The sequence below is a fragment of the Somniosus microcephalus genome, chromosome 5 (assembly GCF_052327205.1).
Source record: "Somniosus microcephalus isolate GS21.2 chromosome 5, FLI_Smic_1.0, whole genome shotgun sequence".
Classification (NCBI taxonomy): domain Eukaryota; kingdom Metazoa; phylum Chordata; class Chondrichthyes; order Squaliformes; family Somniosidae; genus Somniosus; species Somniosus microcephalus.
This window is the reverse complement of record NC_140991.1, coordinates 194,201,075-194,217,476: the sequence shown is the minus strand read 5'-3', so window position 1 is coordinate 194,217,476 and position 16,402 is coordinate 194,201,075. Positions and strand designations below refer to the sequence as shown.

The 16,402-nt window shown below is 39.0% G+C and overlaps 1 protein-coding gene across 1 annotated transcript in view; it reads left to right on the top strand.

The window, feature by feature from the left end:
* LOC147117504 (thyroid hormone receptor beta) overlaps positions 1-13,907 on the top strand; it is a 96,428-nt gene extending 82,521 nt beyond the window's left edge. Inside the window, exon 7 of the mRNA XM_085988526.1 lies at positions 941-13,907. Coding sequence (XP_085844652.1) covers positions 941-1,182 — 242 coding nt within the window. The 3' untranslated portion in view covers positions 1,183-13,907. The remainder of the gene's footprint in view (positions 1-940) is intronic.
* The last annotated feature ends 2,495 nt before the right edge of the window (positions 13,908-16,402 follow it).

Below are 16,402 nucleotides of genomic sequence, written 5' to 3'. Positions count from 1 at the left end.
GGTGACCCGGAGCCCCCGTGCGCGGCCTAACGCCTCAGGCCCGGCCTGACTCACCTCAGCTGAGCTCCAGCCCGCCGCCGCCGCTGGGGGGTGCCTGGCGGAGGAGGTTCAGATTTCCCAGGGGAATAAGGTGTTGACACAAAACAACAAACCTTCAGAAGTTCTCAGAATAGGCTGTCTTTTTCATGGCAAGCATACAAAAAATGAAAAGCTGTATCTTTAAGGCTGTATGTTTACACCTATGAAGAATACTGTGCTCCCTAAATGGCCATTTGGGGAAGACTTCCTTTCTGCACCATGTGCAGTGAGGTCAAAAACCCATTTGTTCTTGCGCAGTAAAAATATTCCTACTTACAGAACCAATAAAACATCAAAAAACAAACTAAACTGTAAGCCTAAACAAAATTGAGTTTGACACCACTGAACACACCACAACCCATTGGTCATCTATCTCAGCAGAAGTGTAGTTTTGTGGGGTGAAGGGGTTAGTGTGATTGGTTAACTTTTAGTTTAGCTTCAGGTTAAAACAAACTCATGCAGTGGCTCAGGTTCTGGTATGCCTTTATTGGCAGTAGAGGTAGAATAATATCTTCATGTAATAGTTTGATTTATACTGCCAATAATCTTCCAATTAAAGATATATAATTGGTCATTTGCTTACTATGAAAATACTCAGACAGCTTCTGATACTGTACATAGGTAACATCGCAGTTGTACTGTATCCTGCTGATAGCCCAGACATTCCTGGTTCTTTGACATACTGAGTTGTGGTGGATTTTGGGAGTTCATATTTGTTACTGATTTAAATACAGCTCTCCCATTGCTGTTCTAACAATTATTTTTTATATTATGACTAGCAACTGATTTTTAACCAGCATGTACTAAGTTGACAATTTCTTGCTGGTTTTAGTAATGGTGGCTCTTCATTGTTCTTGTGTAGATCGACCTGGCCTTACCAGCATAGACAAGATAGAAAAAATCCAGGAGTCCTTCCTTCTTGCATTTGAACACTACATTAATTATCGCAAACACAGCGTTGCTCACTTTTGGCCAAAACTACTGATGAAGGTGACAGACCTGCGAATGATTGGAGCCTGCCATGCCAGCCGCTTTCTTCACATGAAGGTGGAATGTCCAACAGAACTTTTTCCACCATTATTCCTGGAAGTTTTTGAAGATTAGGAATGTAACTTTGAACAGCTGCACTACCCTAATATCTGTGAACTGCATTAGCACTACTGAGCAATGTTTCATTGCATTTCACAGAGTACCTTTTTCCAGAGATGGTGGGAAACATTCCATTAATGCGGGTACTAGTGATTTTGTGAACGTAGCTTTTTGTACACTTTTTTGCTTATCTTTTGGACTAATGTTCATGTCCGTTTTCAAATGAGACAATATGGTAGAATATTGTTTTGTGGTAAGGAACTCCAAATACCAGGTGTCATATAAATTTTCTCTTGCATGGATCTTTAGTGACTTTAATATGACTAAATACACAGCAGCTTTCGCTGCAGGTTGGTCACCATTGCATAAGGTCGAACCAATTTGATTTTTACGGGAAATTTCAGAGCTACTTCTGAGGTGAAAAGTGAAGTCTAGCTCTTTAACTGGAACCAAAATGCAAGTATGAACAAAATGACGCTAGAGTTCCTCCCCCACCAATATCTGAGCTGTATTTTTGCCATTATTCATTCACAGTTCATGTAAGTACCCAGGACTATGAAGTTTGGGTAAAATAGATGCAGTTGAAGGGTACAGTTTACACTTCAAACAAATGTAAATAAATAAGCACTCAACAAAATTTCAGTACACTTTAGGAAGAGTAAAGTAGAGGGCTGAACAGCACAATAACTTACCACATTATCCTCCAGCATTCTCAACCAAGTTGCCAATTCCAGCAGCACAAAATGTACACATTGTGCCACAAACCAACAATCCCAATCAGACAGATTGGAGGACTAGCCAGAGGTTTCAAATGGAAAAGTTCACATTTTTGCAGTTAGTTTTTCTCTTCTAAGGTTGGAGTTGAGCATGTGAGGAAAGAGTATCTAGAGCTCTATCCTGGCTTTGGCTATGCTGTGCCTGACCTGAAAGTGTTTGATGCTGGCACTGGGCACCAGCAGCGGAAAAGTATTCTCACATCCCTCACCTTGAGCAAACGAAATGGAAATTATGAAATGGCCCAGCCTTGGATATTCCATGGATATCAAACCTAGAAGTGGGGGGAGGGGGAGTGACTTTCCTACTCCTGACATGTTTTATGATATCATTGGTAGCTCCAACAGACTGGAACTCTTTATAGAAACATGCTTGGTGCAAGATCAACTTCTTACAGTACATCTCCAGGGCAAAATAGATACTCAAAAATAATCCTTTTATTTAGCTTTTTTCTTTTGCTCATTACCGTAAATGATTTCCCACAGCTTGATAGAGCTCATATTTACATGGTGCTAATCCATTTGCAGGCAGTGCTTTAATGTATCCTGCGAATGGAGCTATAACTTCTGCAGCTTTATCTCTTCAAACTGTGGGAATAAATATTAGCATTAAAAATTTAAATATATATGCCTTGATACTAAGATCCTTACAGTGCCATGTGGTTGTATAGCAGTAATGCATAAACCTTGCAATACTCCAGGTCATGGTCAACATTGCTGATGAGGACTTCAGGACTGCAAGCATGTTTTGTAGATGTAAGCTCTTTCCTGGACAGTTTTTGCTGTGTTCTACCAATAATGTTTTCCTGATGGAGTGTACACCGTAACCAGAAACCTTGCCGTTTTCAATACAGCTTTTTTCATCTGGCAGGATTATGTCGATAGAAAATTGAAGTTCCATGCACAATTGTCGTAAAAGACCAAAGCCAGACTTTTGAAGCAAAAGGTTGGTCCTGGCATGACTAAACCAAAGCTGTTTGCTGTTGTTTGATTTTTTTTTGCTGCCTGAAGTACTGCTTCTACCCGAAACGCACCACATAGCGAGAAACAGCAGCAAACACACAGTGAAACTATTTACCACTAAGTGAGGTGAGGAGGGAGAAATGAGACGAAAGGTCTTGGGGGTAAAAAAAATGCATTCAACTAGGGGGGAAGGTATGTGATTAAACATTGTTTTTGAGGAACAGTTTCTTCTAAAATTTTAAACCAGCTTGGCCTTCTCACAGGGCTTGGTTAGTATATTGCATACACTTTATGTCATTTGTTTGTAGTCAAGCTGAATGCTTTGTAACGTCATAGATAGTATATCCAAATGCCCACTGGTCACTACTTAGCTGAACTCACAGGCTAAGAATATTGAATGCACAGACAATCAGGATGAAAAAAACTGTGTAGGAAGCCAGAACTCTAATCTTTATATGCGAAGCACATTAATTAATACAGAATGATATACCTAAGGAAAACAAGCCACTTTTTTAAAAATCATACCAGATGTATCATGTTTGCACAGTGTTAATTAAATTTATGATATTTCCTCGGTACTTTTAATAAAAGAACGACCACTTTAAGAAGTAGAATTTAAAGAAATACAGCAAAAGACACCTTTCCGATCTTGTTGCAATTGTGTTTAAATGATAAATATTTAAGTGCTGTGTAAGTATGACAGTATGTTTGTTTTCTTAGCTGTAATGTCCATTGTGTGAGGAACACAACATTGACAAACAGGTGGCAAATAAGCCTAAAGTTGCACTGTAAGGAAATGTAACTTGGTTTATGCTCTGTCCTCAGCAGCCATTAGAAAATCTCTACAGGAATATTCCATCAATTAAATTTTGCTTTGCTGTTTGTATATAAACTAATGCATTTCTGAATGTATTCCTATTAGGGTCTGTGTTACATAAAGAGAAAGTATTCATATAAGGCAAGCATATTTTGGTGAACACCTTTCTGCATTAGCTGCCTCAAACTTTGATGTATACTCTGTTGATCACTTTGCTTTCTTGTCACGTCAACACCACAATGTTACGTCGTCCTAAAATAGTTTGTCTGGCCATCCTAAACTTTTGTGTTTTTAACTGTAATTCTTTCCGGTACTTCATTACAAAACTGCTGTTGCGATTTTGAGTAATGCAAATGGTGACTAATATTGAATGTCCTTTGTACTAAAGGGAGCGGGAAAGGGATGCAAAACACTAAAGAAAAGAAAGTATTGTTTAACTTACTATATAACATTTATATCAGAATTACTTCCCAACATTTTCTTGAGTCTAATCTGGTCAGTTTGGCCTGTCCAAAACACACCAACTCCCCACCACTATCTCCGTCCAAAACAGCTAGAAAATCTTCAGGTTTTTTTTAAGTTCTCTTTATTAAAAATAATTAATTCTTCAAAAAATGGCAAAGATTCAATTTGGAATAAACAAAGGCCTTTGTTTCCAAGACAGTTCTGGAATGGCAGATGGGGAATTGTTTTAATTGTATTTTATTCCATTCTCTGTTCAGTTAGGTTTGGCTTAAATAATCTGCACAATGGAGGACTTTGGAATATACAGTCTATTTCACCCGAGAGTGAGCCTCTTTTGGCCACTCGTGCTTTGATTTTCTTGTGGATTGTATGCAGTCCTCACTCTGTAAATAAACTCCATATCCCACCATCGTCCACTGTGTCATCACAGACTCTGAAACAGTGAATAAGCTAAAAAATAAGGATTCTCACTTCAATGTTTTTGATATTAATATATATTTAAGCCACCAGTAGCTAAAGACAGTGCATATTTGTCCATGGGATATTGAAGATATTTCATAAGCAGTTTGATCTAACAGAAGCAGCAGTGCTATAGGTAGATAATCTCAATCTGGTAATTTTGGTACATTTTCATTACTAAATTGTAAAGCATACACTTTAATAATTTGTCATGAAAATACTAACAAATAGCTGTGCTTCTAAATGTTTAAGTTGTTAGAATTGTTTTTTGTGTGAAATCGTACTGACCTTTTTGGGGACTGATGGTGCTGAGTGATGGTCATATTTGCATCTTTGCGATGGTCTGTTGCTGGACCACCAATAGACTTGGGTTAAAGAAAAAGAAAGAACTTGCATTTATATAGCGCCTTTCACGACCGCAAGACCTCCCAAAGCACTTTACAGGTTAGACAGATGCGTTGCATATCCCTGCTCTCCCCCTCGGATAGTTGTATAGTCGGTGGGTGATTAAATAATGATTTTAATGCAGAAGCTACTTCCAAAGCATAACTTTAAACAAGTTGCTGTTTTTTTAAGAATCCTTGATGTACAATCTGTAATTTTCTTCAATTTGGTGGAACAAGAGCTATATATAATAGTGCACTTCATAAGTAACAGTGCAATGATGAATATTGGCAAGAGAATAATATGAGATACCAGGAGCACTCTGGGGTGTAACTGGAGCACTCTAGAGTTCAATGGAGCCACAACATTGAATCTCCTGTTATCCTGCAGTTTACAGTATTGATAGTTAACATCTAATCACTGAGTGTCTAGACCCATCTTCGAGCTTGTCTTGGAGCAGTTTGTTTCTGCCCCCACCCCCGATTTTCTGGGTTTATTTGTGTGCTGCATTTTACGTTATTTTCAGTTTGAAATTATTTTTTTAATTTTTTTTAGGTTTCATTCTAGCAAATTTTTTAAGCTGGTGCATAAGAAAATATTAATTCTAAAAAGGAAATCACTTTTTAAATCATTTTTCTAATGGAATTATTTTCTTTAAGTTCACCAATATATTTAGAGCAAGTCAGAAAGTTATTGTAGATTATACTTTGCCCTTCCATAGTGCTGGTCAGAATGGATTACTGTAACTGTAAAGATTTTCTGTTTACAAGTAAGGTTAAAAGTTGCATGCAACCTTGCCTCAAGGTTTATGCATTCTCAACAGGGCCTTAAATGGGGTGCCAGTTAGAAATGACGGGGGAGAAATTGGTCCACATCGCGCCTGTTTTTTGGGTGCAGAAATCACATTTTAATCATTTTGGGCTGTGCTCTCCCACCCCAAACCCTCCCCCTCCCCCCATCGGATGTGCACCAGCTGCCAATTTGACAGTCGGTGACTTCTGAGTACCCAGGGAGGGAGCCTGCCTAAAATTCACCCCAATGAAGAATGTTACCATTGCTAAATCTTTCACTTTCATCTTTAAAAATGAAAGCAGAAACTGCCAGCAGGCCAGGCAGCATCTGTAAACAGACAAGATGGGCTCTTGGTGTGTGTCCATTATTGCACTCCTCCATGTTGACCTTGGTCCTGCCCTTATTGTCCTTGCATTCTTCAGTGTGCTATGCTTCTCATTCTTTATAAATGTCAGCCTATCACTGAGTTTAATGATAGAGCAACTAGAAGAGTGAGTGGAACATGCCAACTGTGCTCGCACGTACAAGAAATGGTTTTTGTTTCTCTTGGCTGGTGACAGTGATCTACAACAAGCGATTATGTAACACTTTGTACACTGAAACTGCCACATTTTTCTCCATTTTCTCTCACATCTGAATTACAGGGGTCCTCAGTCAATCTATGAGCTTGGGCCGTGACTTTTAAGATGGCATTGATCATCATTTTCTGTGTCACAGCGTCAATCCAGACCCCATAGAATCATAGAATGATATAGCACAGAAGCAGGCCATTTGGCCCAACATGGCTATGCCGGTGTTTATGCTCCACATGAGCCTCCTCCCACCCTGCCTCATCTAACCCTATAAGCATATCCTTCTATTTCTTTCTCCCTCATGTGCTTATCTAGCTTTCCTCCAAATGCATCTTTACTATTTACCTCAAATACACCTTGTAGCAATCTGGGTAAAGAATTTTTCCCTGAATTCCCTATTGGATTTATTAGTGACTGTCTTATATTAAAGTCCTCTAATTTTGGACTAACCACAAATGGAAACATCTTCTTTACGTCTACCCTATCAAACTCCTTCATTATCATAAAGACCTCCATCAGGTCACCCCTCCGTCTTCTCTTTTCTAGGGAAAGTGAAGGTACTTAAAAGGTTGGCAGTCCTCAAAGTAGAAAAGTCACCCGGTCCGGATGGGATGCATCCTAGGTTACTGAGGGAAGTAAGGGTGGAAATTGCAGAGGCTCTGGCCACAATCTTCCAATCCTCCCTGGATATGGGGGTGGAGCCAGAGGACTGGAGGATTCCAAATGTTACACCTCTGTTCAAAAAAAGGGAGAGGGATAAACCCGGCAATTGCAGGCCAGTCAGCCTAACATTGGTGGTGGGGAAACTTAGAGACAATAATCCAGGATAAAATTTATTGCCATTTAGAAAAGTATGGGCGAATAAATGAAAGTCAGCATGGATTTGTTAAAAGCAAATTGCGTTTGACTAACTTCATCGAGTTCTTTGCTGAAGTAACGGAGAGGATTGATGAGGGTAATGCAGTTGATGTGTGCATGGATTTTTAAAAGTCGTTTGACAAAATACCACATAACAGACATGTTAGCAAAATTTAAAGATTAAAGGGCCTATATTCTCTGGAGTTTAGAAGAATGAGAGGTGATCTCATTGAAAAGTATAAAATTCTTAGAGGGCTTGACAAGATAGATACTGAGAGGATGTTTCCCCTGGCTGGAGAGTCTAGAACTAGGGGTCATAATCTCAGGACAAGGGGTCAGCCATTTAGGATTGAGATGAGGAGAAATTTCTTCACTCAGAAGGGTTGTGAAACTTTGGAATTCTCTACCCCAGAGGGCTGTGGATGCTCATTTGTTGAGTATATTCAAGACTGAGATTGATAGATTTTGGACAGTATGGGAATCAAGGGATAGGGGGATAGGGCGGGAAAGTGGAGTTGAAGTAGAAGATCAGCCATGATCTTATTGAATGGCAGAGCAGGCTCAAGAGGCTGTATGGCCTACTCCTGCTCCTAGTTCTTACATTCTTAAATGGACATTGGGCCCCTTGAATATGCTCGTGGGGCCTAACACTTGTTTTAGGGCCCCGATGCCAAATTCGGCAAAAACTGGGAAGAGCAGGCGCCGCGCATGCTCCGCTCAGTTTTTCCGGGTGCTCCATGGCCTTCAAGGGGCTGCTGGAGGCTGCCAAAGAACAAGTAAGTTTTGTTTTTTACTTGCCTTAATGTGGAGCCAGGAGGACCAGGAGTGTGGGTCACTGCCAGTCTGCATTCGGCTCCCCCCTCGGCCAGCGAGCTGCGCAGGAAACCCAATAGGTGCCTGCAGTATTATGGAAATGAGGCAGGAGGCCCATTTTGAATAAGCCTCGGGTCTGCAAGTGTTCCAGACTCATATCAGGCCAGGAACTGGCGCAAAACAAATTTCTCCACCGAGCTGTTTTATATCTTGGGGAAGAAGGGGGGAAATTACCATTGTTGAACTCCCAATTCTGGCTTTTATTAGATGGTTATGGAGCAGTCTGCTGTCTAGATTGACTTGAAATGAGCACATGATAGCCACCAGCATGTAAGGAGAAAATAGGGGTCAACAGTAACTTCGAAGTGTAATTCAGGTTTTAAATTAGATTGAATCAGATTTCAGAATCTCAGTCGTAAAGGACAATTATTAAACAATATGCTATTTATATAAAACCTATTTATAATACACTTCTAAAGTCCTATATATACGATTAATATTGTTTGTACAGGAAAACAATACTGTAGATGCACAGATAAACAGACTTATCCTGACTTACTTTCTTTGTTTTGTTTAAATTATCCATATTGTTTCCTTACTGTATTGTCACGTCAGTCCATTGGGAATTGTGCTGGGTTCAATTTCCAATTAAATCTTAATATAAATCGGCTGAAGCTAAACAAAATCCTGTCTGAAAGGCTACTTGACATTTCCTGTTGATTGTACAAGAAGGCTTAGTATTATAATATTAAAATTCAGATGCAATTAAGTTAGCCCTGATAAGTTTAGTAATATCAAACCCTTTTATTTAATAATATATTTGTGCTTTACCTCATCCTTTGCTCTTTTAACAGTTGATCTTTCTAACCCCTCATCATAACTTTCTGCTGCATGGGGGAGTTTTTTCCCTCTGGTACCATGCCCAAGTGGCCATTATTCATATATGAGATTTGACAATGGATGTCAGCAGACTCTTCGGTCATGTTGGGCACCATAATCAAGCTCAATGCTGTCTTCACATGACATGTCCACATTTGCATTTCTAACAGGGTCGATGGATAACAATCAGGGAAGGGAACCTTGGCTGATTTTTCCCCCCTCCCTAACCCACAGGTACTGAGGCCAATTGTAGTGTCCCTACCAATTCACCAACTGAAATCACCTAACTCAGCACAAGACCAGGGATTGAACATAGTACCTTCCTGGTCTGCATGGTTTGCTGACCCATTGGAGGAATGCTATTATGTGGTTATTCCCTTTTATCACTGGGTGTATTTAGCATACTCATACCAATTTACTACAGGAAGAATTGCACTTAAAATCAGTATGCTTTAATGTTGTACAACTGGCTGCTCTGTGAAACACAACTGCTACCACTTCTAACAGACCTGTAACCACCAGTACTTCACCCTGTGTTATACAGTTCAAAATGTGCTCTCCAGACACAACCCAAAATCTATCATTATACTGCATGCAATTTTTCACAGTTCAGATGGATTTCTCTGTTTTTAACATGCCACCCACCCATTGTTCCACGTTATGAAAACCCTAATGACAGTATTTAACTTATTGAGACATTCATTTATTATGTATGTGCGAGTTCTATGCTGATATTCTCACTAAGTGCTTATAGTCAAGCATAACATTGATACTGTCCCTTGTGAAAATAGATTGAACACTGCGTGTGAAGTAGATGTTATAATGGAGGTGGTGCCATATCATAGCCCAGCAAAATAAGCTTTCTTTGTTCCCTTGCTCAGAGGTTAGAAAAATGTTTATTAAGTGTTCACACATGTAATACAGTAATAGATGAAAAATCATTAATTTTTAATCAATAATACTTCAGTTTGTGATATTTTTCCTTCATGTATTGGTTACCCTAAGTGTTAACTCTCATTCATTTGGTTCCCTTGGAACTGTTGAATTCATGTTATTAGAAATTATTTTTAGTCGGCTTAGTGACTGATGTGTAGAAACCCAACCCACACTCAAGATTCTCCATAATCAGTCGAAATCTCGAATGAACAGAGCTACTAACATTTTCTGATATTCAGGAAAAATTGTTAGAATCCTTATAAAGGAGTTCCCATTAACCTCTTTAAACCTCTGGAATCAAAATAACAACTTCTGGCTGCATTTAAGAAATCTCCAGTATAACTGGTGCAATTGTGTTTTTTGTTATTTTGCTATTAAATGGCACATTAATGCTTATGGCTGGTGATTATTCATTATGTAAATGCTGATGACCTAAGGTATTTTTCCTAATAAATTGTAAGATAAAATGCAGAACCCAAAAATAACTACAGTGTAAATATATAAGCTAGGCTGGAAATTGCTGATAAGCTCTTTGTTAATTATATGGATTTATATTGCACACTGTGAAGAAAGAGTTAAACAATGCAGTTCCTTGCTCTAAAATAATGTAGTTGCTGTTGACAATCACATTGTAAGCATCATGTAATGAGTATCAAATATGTTTTAGTAATGTTGCAGAACAATATTTTATGTAATTGTGAATGCTGTATTTTAGTATAGATATTTTATGTAATAAAACAAATCTAAGAAAAAAACACATGGCCTGCAAAATAAATTAGTGGTCTCGTAATGTATGTTGCAGTTTTATATAAAATAATTTCAATTTCATTTCCAGCATTTATTACAATGCTTTTAAGGGCTTCGATAAGAATGAGATCGAAAGATTTTTGTTGGGTAAGGAGATCAAGGGATATGGAGCAAAGATGAGTGAATGGAGTTGAAGTACAGATCAGCCTTGATCTAACTGAATGGCATAACAGGCTCAAGGAGCTGAATGGCCTACTTCTGTTCCTATGCTATATTCAGTTGTTCAGCTGCGTAGAAAATACACCGATGGTGTCAGCAGGTCATGTATTAAGCCTGGCTTAATTCCCACATATGGTCCCAAGCGTGGCCATACAATCAAGGGGAGAGGCTAAGCAAAAGCTAGATCGTACAGATGTGGTCGTACAGAGTTGGTCAGAAATGGTGTGCTTCATAAGAACATAAGAAATAGGAGCAGGAGTAGGCGAATCGGCCCCTCGAGCCTACTTAAACAGTGTAAAAGTTGGAAATTGGTGAAAGTGAACTCTCTGGTAAGTAGTGGGCGAGTAAGGTTCAAACTGAAATTTAGTTTAACATTTTGAATTTAACTTCAGCTTAGAACTTTAAAAACTGCAGAGGAAACGGCAAGTTAGTTAACAGAAACTGCCTGTCAGTGGCAGGTAACAGTCAATCAGCTGTAAGTGATTGCTTGAATAGGGACTAATTACTGTGAGCAGGAAGCTAAGTGAGCACTTGTAACCAAGTCTTCCGCAGCTTCATTCGCGCCCGGGTGTCCCTGGAGATGGAGCAAGCGATGTCCACTGGCACGCTTGAGGCCTTCCGCAACCGGTGGGCACCGGAGGGACTGGAGTGCTTCATCACCCCGGGAATAGATTTTTAATTTAATTTGTTAAGTTTCCATTTAATTTTGGTTAAGTTACAAAATTGGGGATGGCAATTGCCATCCACCAATGTAATAAGAAGAATGAGCACTAGTAATTTGAGTGTGGCTCAAAGGTGTATAGTATCTGCTGAAGCACAGAGTTGGTCAGAACAGCGCAAAGGAGGAAGGAGGTGCTGCTTTTTTCCTCCAATACTGTTAATGGTTCATGGTACAGATAAATGCAGAACCTCACAGGTAATAATCTCTGGATTGTTACCTGAGCCAAGCACAAATTGGCATAGGGACAAACAGATTAGAAAGTTGAATGCGTGGCTCAAAGAGTGGTGTGGGAGGCAGGGGTTTCGCTTCATGGGACACTGGCACCAGTACAGGGGAAAGAGGGAGCTGTTCCGTTGGGACAGGTTCCACTTAAACTGGGCTGGGACCTGTCCTGGCAAATCGAATTGTGAAGGAATAGCCATGATTCAGAGAAATACACGATACCATGAACAGATTTCTAATATTATTAACTAGCTGGGGGAGCCCGGCTTTGCCAGGGCTGTTTTGGGGCGGGCGGTTTAAATCGAGTGCGAGGCTTTGGGGCCTCTCTGTGTCCCTCTGTGAATCTGCTGCCAGGCAACATTTTAAATCGAGTCCCAGGCTTTTGGGCCCTGTCTGTGTCCCTGTCTCAATCTGCTGCCGGGCAACATTTCTACCTTTTAATACCTTGAAAGATGAAAGTGAAAGTACTTATAAAACGTTTTTGGTAAATCTTATGTTATTTTTAAAAGAGATACTAACTTTTTCAAAGCTGGATGATCAAAGTAGTTTGAGCTGGAAGCTGAAGTAATGGCAGTGAAACAATGGCTGCCACATCCCTGAGATGAAAACGATTAGTCCCGCCCACACACACACATCGATTGGCCAACCATCAGGGGACTGTACTGTAGGATTGGTCAATCGTGACGGCACAGGATTGGTCGAACCTTGACGTCAGTCAATCAATGCTAAGTAGCAGATAATGAGTTTAATTTTGAAGGTTTTTTGCATAAGGCGTGAACAATTTTCGTCCGACCGAAAAGTAAATACGCTTACGACCGTCCCGGAAGCGTAAGCTTTCTTCGGCGGTAACGTGCGCGTAGGTATGCTCTATAACTTTCGAGCGCATAGCCGGACAGACGCACACCCGAGGACAGACAGACAGATAGACAGACAGATCGACTCGTTTATATATATTTATTTAGATACATGATATACTGGGTTTAAAAATCTAAAGCCTCAGAGACACATGCTGTAAAACCTCAGAGACATAGGCTGTAAACAGAGAACAGGCTTCTGAGATAAAGATCAGTTGATAACAAAGTTGTAAACAAGCTTTGAAATGGGAATTAGTTAAAATATACTAAAACAATGAAAGATTGAAGCAAACCATTGGTGCTTCCGAAAGGTCTACTGTTTGCAACGAACATAATGAGAATGCCCAGTTTAAAGTGTTAAGAGCTAACACGTAAAATAGGAACACTAACATTAAAAGAGGCATGTGCCTTTGAAAACATGACATCAAGTAAAAGAAACACCTGCTGGTCAAACAGTTTTTATGTTAAACTTGGATGACAGGAAACACGATTAAATATGCAACCAATTGAGATAGCTAGAAATGCATGAAACATTCAGTTGAAGTGTCTTTAATTTATAGACATAGTAAATATGATACCAACAAGGACACTTTGAAGATATGACTTCAATAGATACACGAAGCAATTACATTGTATTGAACTTGGAGCAGTAAGGAGAGTCACAATGTCTGCTAAAAACTAGTAAAGCCAATATTAAGAATTGAATGAAGAATCTTTGATAAGAATGGCATTAAACAGAAACCATTGCTGTCATTGTTTTTATGATAGTTTTTGGAACACCTAAAGGTAGAGAAATAATTATGCATGCAATAGTTGAATTGATAGTAAAATAGAAAGCATTCAAACAGAGGTATCAATAAAGACAATTAGCTGACATCAGCAGAGAACATCAAAGAAGAAACCATTGCCAAAAGCATATAAAACATAAACCTTTTCAACAGAACTCGCTGAATGGGCAAAGCATTTCTCAACTCTTCAGAGGCATCTCTGTAAGTCTTTAACTATGAGTCTCGGGAAGTCAAAGTGATTGATTTTGGTGGATGTTTGGATTTAGAAATAAGCAAGAAATAAGAAATGTAACGAAGTAAAGATTTGAAAATAAGGATCTCTGAGAAATGTAGAAATGTAACAAAGTAAAGATTTGAAAATAAGGATCTCTGAGAAATAAGAAATGTAAGCTAATTGTATTTTGAATTGTTAATGTTGCGACTGATTCAACAGCTGTTAACTGAATGTCGGCTCTTAAATAAAACTATATTTTTAGAATTGTCTCAAAGAGTAATTCTGTATAAACTCGCGAACCCAAATTCTGTACACTCTTTTGTAAGGAGTTGCAGAATTCTGGGGGGTATTCCGGACCCTCATAATATCCAGAAGGTTACAATCTAGTTCAACTTATTAAAAGTACTATCTGGAGGACGGTAATATCTTCAGTCATTCTTTCCTTTAGGGAGAGATAGCCTGAACCTTTAGACCCATTTAAGCATCTTATGGAATTCGGCTATCTCTAACTTAAGTTGAGGGTGAACGTCTGGGGAATACGCCTGATCTGGGATAGCCCAAAAGGGCTAGGACTGTAATTATCCCTTCAGAATAACTAGGGCAGTAGAGAGGGCTTTAAACAAATGAAGGTTGTGTGGGGGGTGGGGTGTCAACTCAGGAAAGGGTAAATTCAACAGCAGTAAGAGAAATGTCAAGGCTCTAGAACAGAGCGGCAATTTGGGTAAAAATAAGCAGAATGTGTCAGGAAGGGACAGACAGCTTAACAAAGGTAATAGGGCATCAGTGACTAAGGTGACATCAGGGATAAATAGAAAAAAGTTAAAGCTAAAGATGCTATATCTGAATGTGAGAAGCATTCACAACAAAATAGATGAATTAATAGCACAGATAGATCTAGTATTGTGCAATGAGACAGGGTTAATTAATAACCTTGTAGTAAAGGAGCTTATGGAGAAGAGTGATCATAATATGATAGAATTTTATATTAAGTTTGAGAGTGATTTTAGAAACTAGGGTCTTAAATCTGAACAAAGCAAACTACGTAGTTATGAGGGGGCGAGTTGATTAAGGTAGATTGGGTAACTAGATTAAAAGATAGGACAGTACATAAGCAATGGCAAACATTTAAAGAAACAATTCATAATTTGCAACGAATGTACATTCTCTTGAGTAAAAATTCCATGGTAAAATTGGTCCAACCGTGACTAACAAACAAAGTTAAAGATAGTATTAGTTTAAAGGAAAAGGCTTATAATGTTGGCAAAAAGAGTAGTAAGCCTGAGAATTGTGAGAATTTTAGAATTCAGCAAAGGATGACCAAGAAATTGATAAAGAAAGAGAAATGAGAATATGAGAGTAAACTAGCAAGAGACATTTGTAAAAGTTTCTACAGGTATGCAAAAAAGAAGAGATTAGCGAAAGTAAACATGGGTCCCTTACAGGCAGAGACAGGAGAATTTATAATGGGAAATAAGAAAATGGCAGAGACATTCAACAAATACTTTGTATCTGTCTTCATGGAAGAAGACACAAAAAAGTTCCAGAAATAACGGGAAACCAAGGGTCTAGTGAGAATGAGGTACTTAAAGAGATTAGTATTAGTAAAGAAATAGTACTGGAGAAATTAATGGAACTAAAAGCCAACAAATCCTCTGGACCTGATGGCCTACATCCTAGAGTTTTATAAGAGGTGGCTACAGAGATAGTGGATGCATTGATTTAGATCTTTCAGAATTCCCCAGATTCTAGAACGGTCCCCGCGAAGTACAGGGTAGAAAATGTAACTGTGCTATTCAAGAAAGGAGGAAGAGAGATGACAGGGAGCTATAGACCAGTTAGCATGACATCAGTAGTACAGAAAATTATAGAATATTATTAGGGACGTGGTAATAGGGCACTTAGAAAATCATAATATGATTGGGCAGAGTCAACACGGATTTATGAAAGGGAAATCGTGTTTGACAAATCTAAGTTTTTTTTTAGGTTGTAATAGATAAGGGGGGTTTTGGATTTTCAAAAAGCATTTGATAAGGTGCCACACAAGAGGTTATTACACAAAATTAGGACTCATGGGATTGGCGGTAATATCATGGATTGAGGATTGGTTATGGAGAGAAAATAGAAAGTAGGAATAAATGGGTCATTTTTGGTTTGGCAGGCTGTAACTAGTGGGGTACCACAAGGATCAGTGCTTGGGCCTCAGCTATTTACAATCTATATTAATGACTTAGATGAGGGGACCGCATGTAATGTATCCAAGTTTGCTGATGATATAAAGCTAGGTGGGAAACTAAGTTGTAAGGAGGATGCTAAGCGGCTGCAAAGGGATTTTGACAGGTTAAGTGAGTGGGCAAGGACGTGGCAGATGGAAAATAATGTGGAAAAATAGAAAAGCAGAGTACTTTTTAAAAGGTGAGAGATTGGGAAATATTGGTATTCAGAGGAACTTGGGTGTCCTTGTACATGAATCACAAAGTTAACATGCAGGTACAGCAAGAAATTAGGAAAGCAAATGATATGTTAGCCTTTATTACAAAAGGATTGGAATATAAGTGTAAAGAAATCTTACTGCAATTATATAGGGCATTGGTGAAGAGACACCTGGAGTGTACAGTTTTGGTCTCCTCACCTAAGGAAGGATATACTTGTCTTAGAGGGAGTGCAACGGAGGTTCATTAGACTGATTCCTGGGATGGGGGGATTGTCCTATGAGGAGAGAGTAAGTAGACTTGGCCTATATTCCCTAGAGTTTAGAAGAA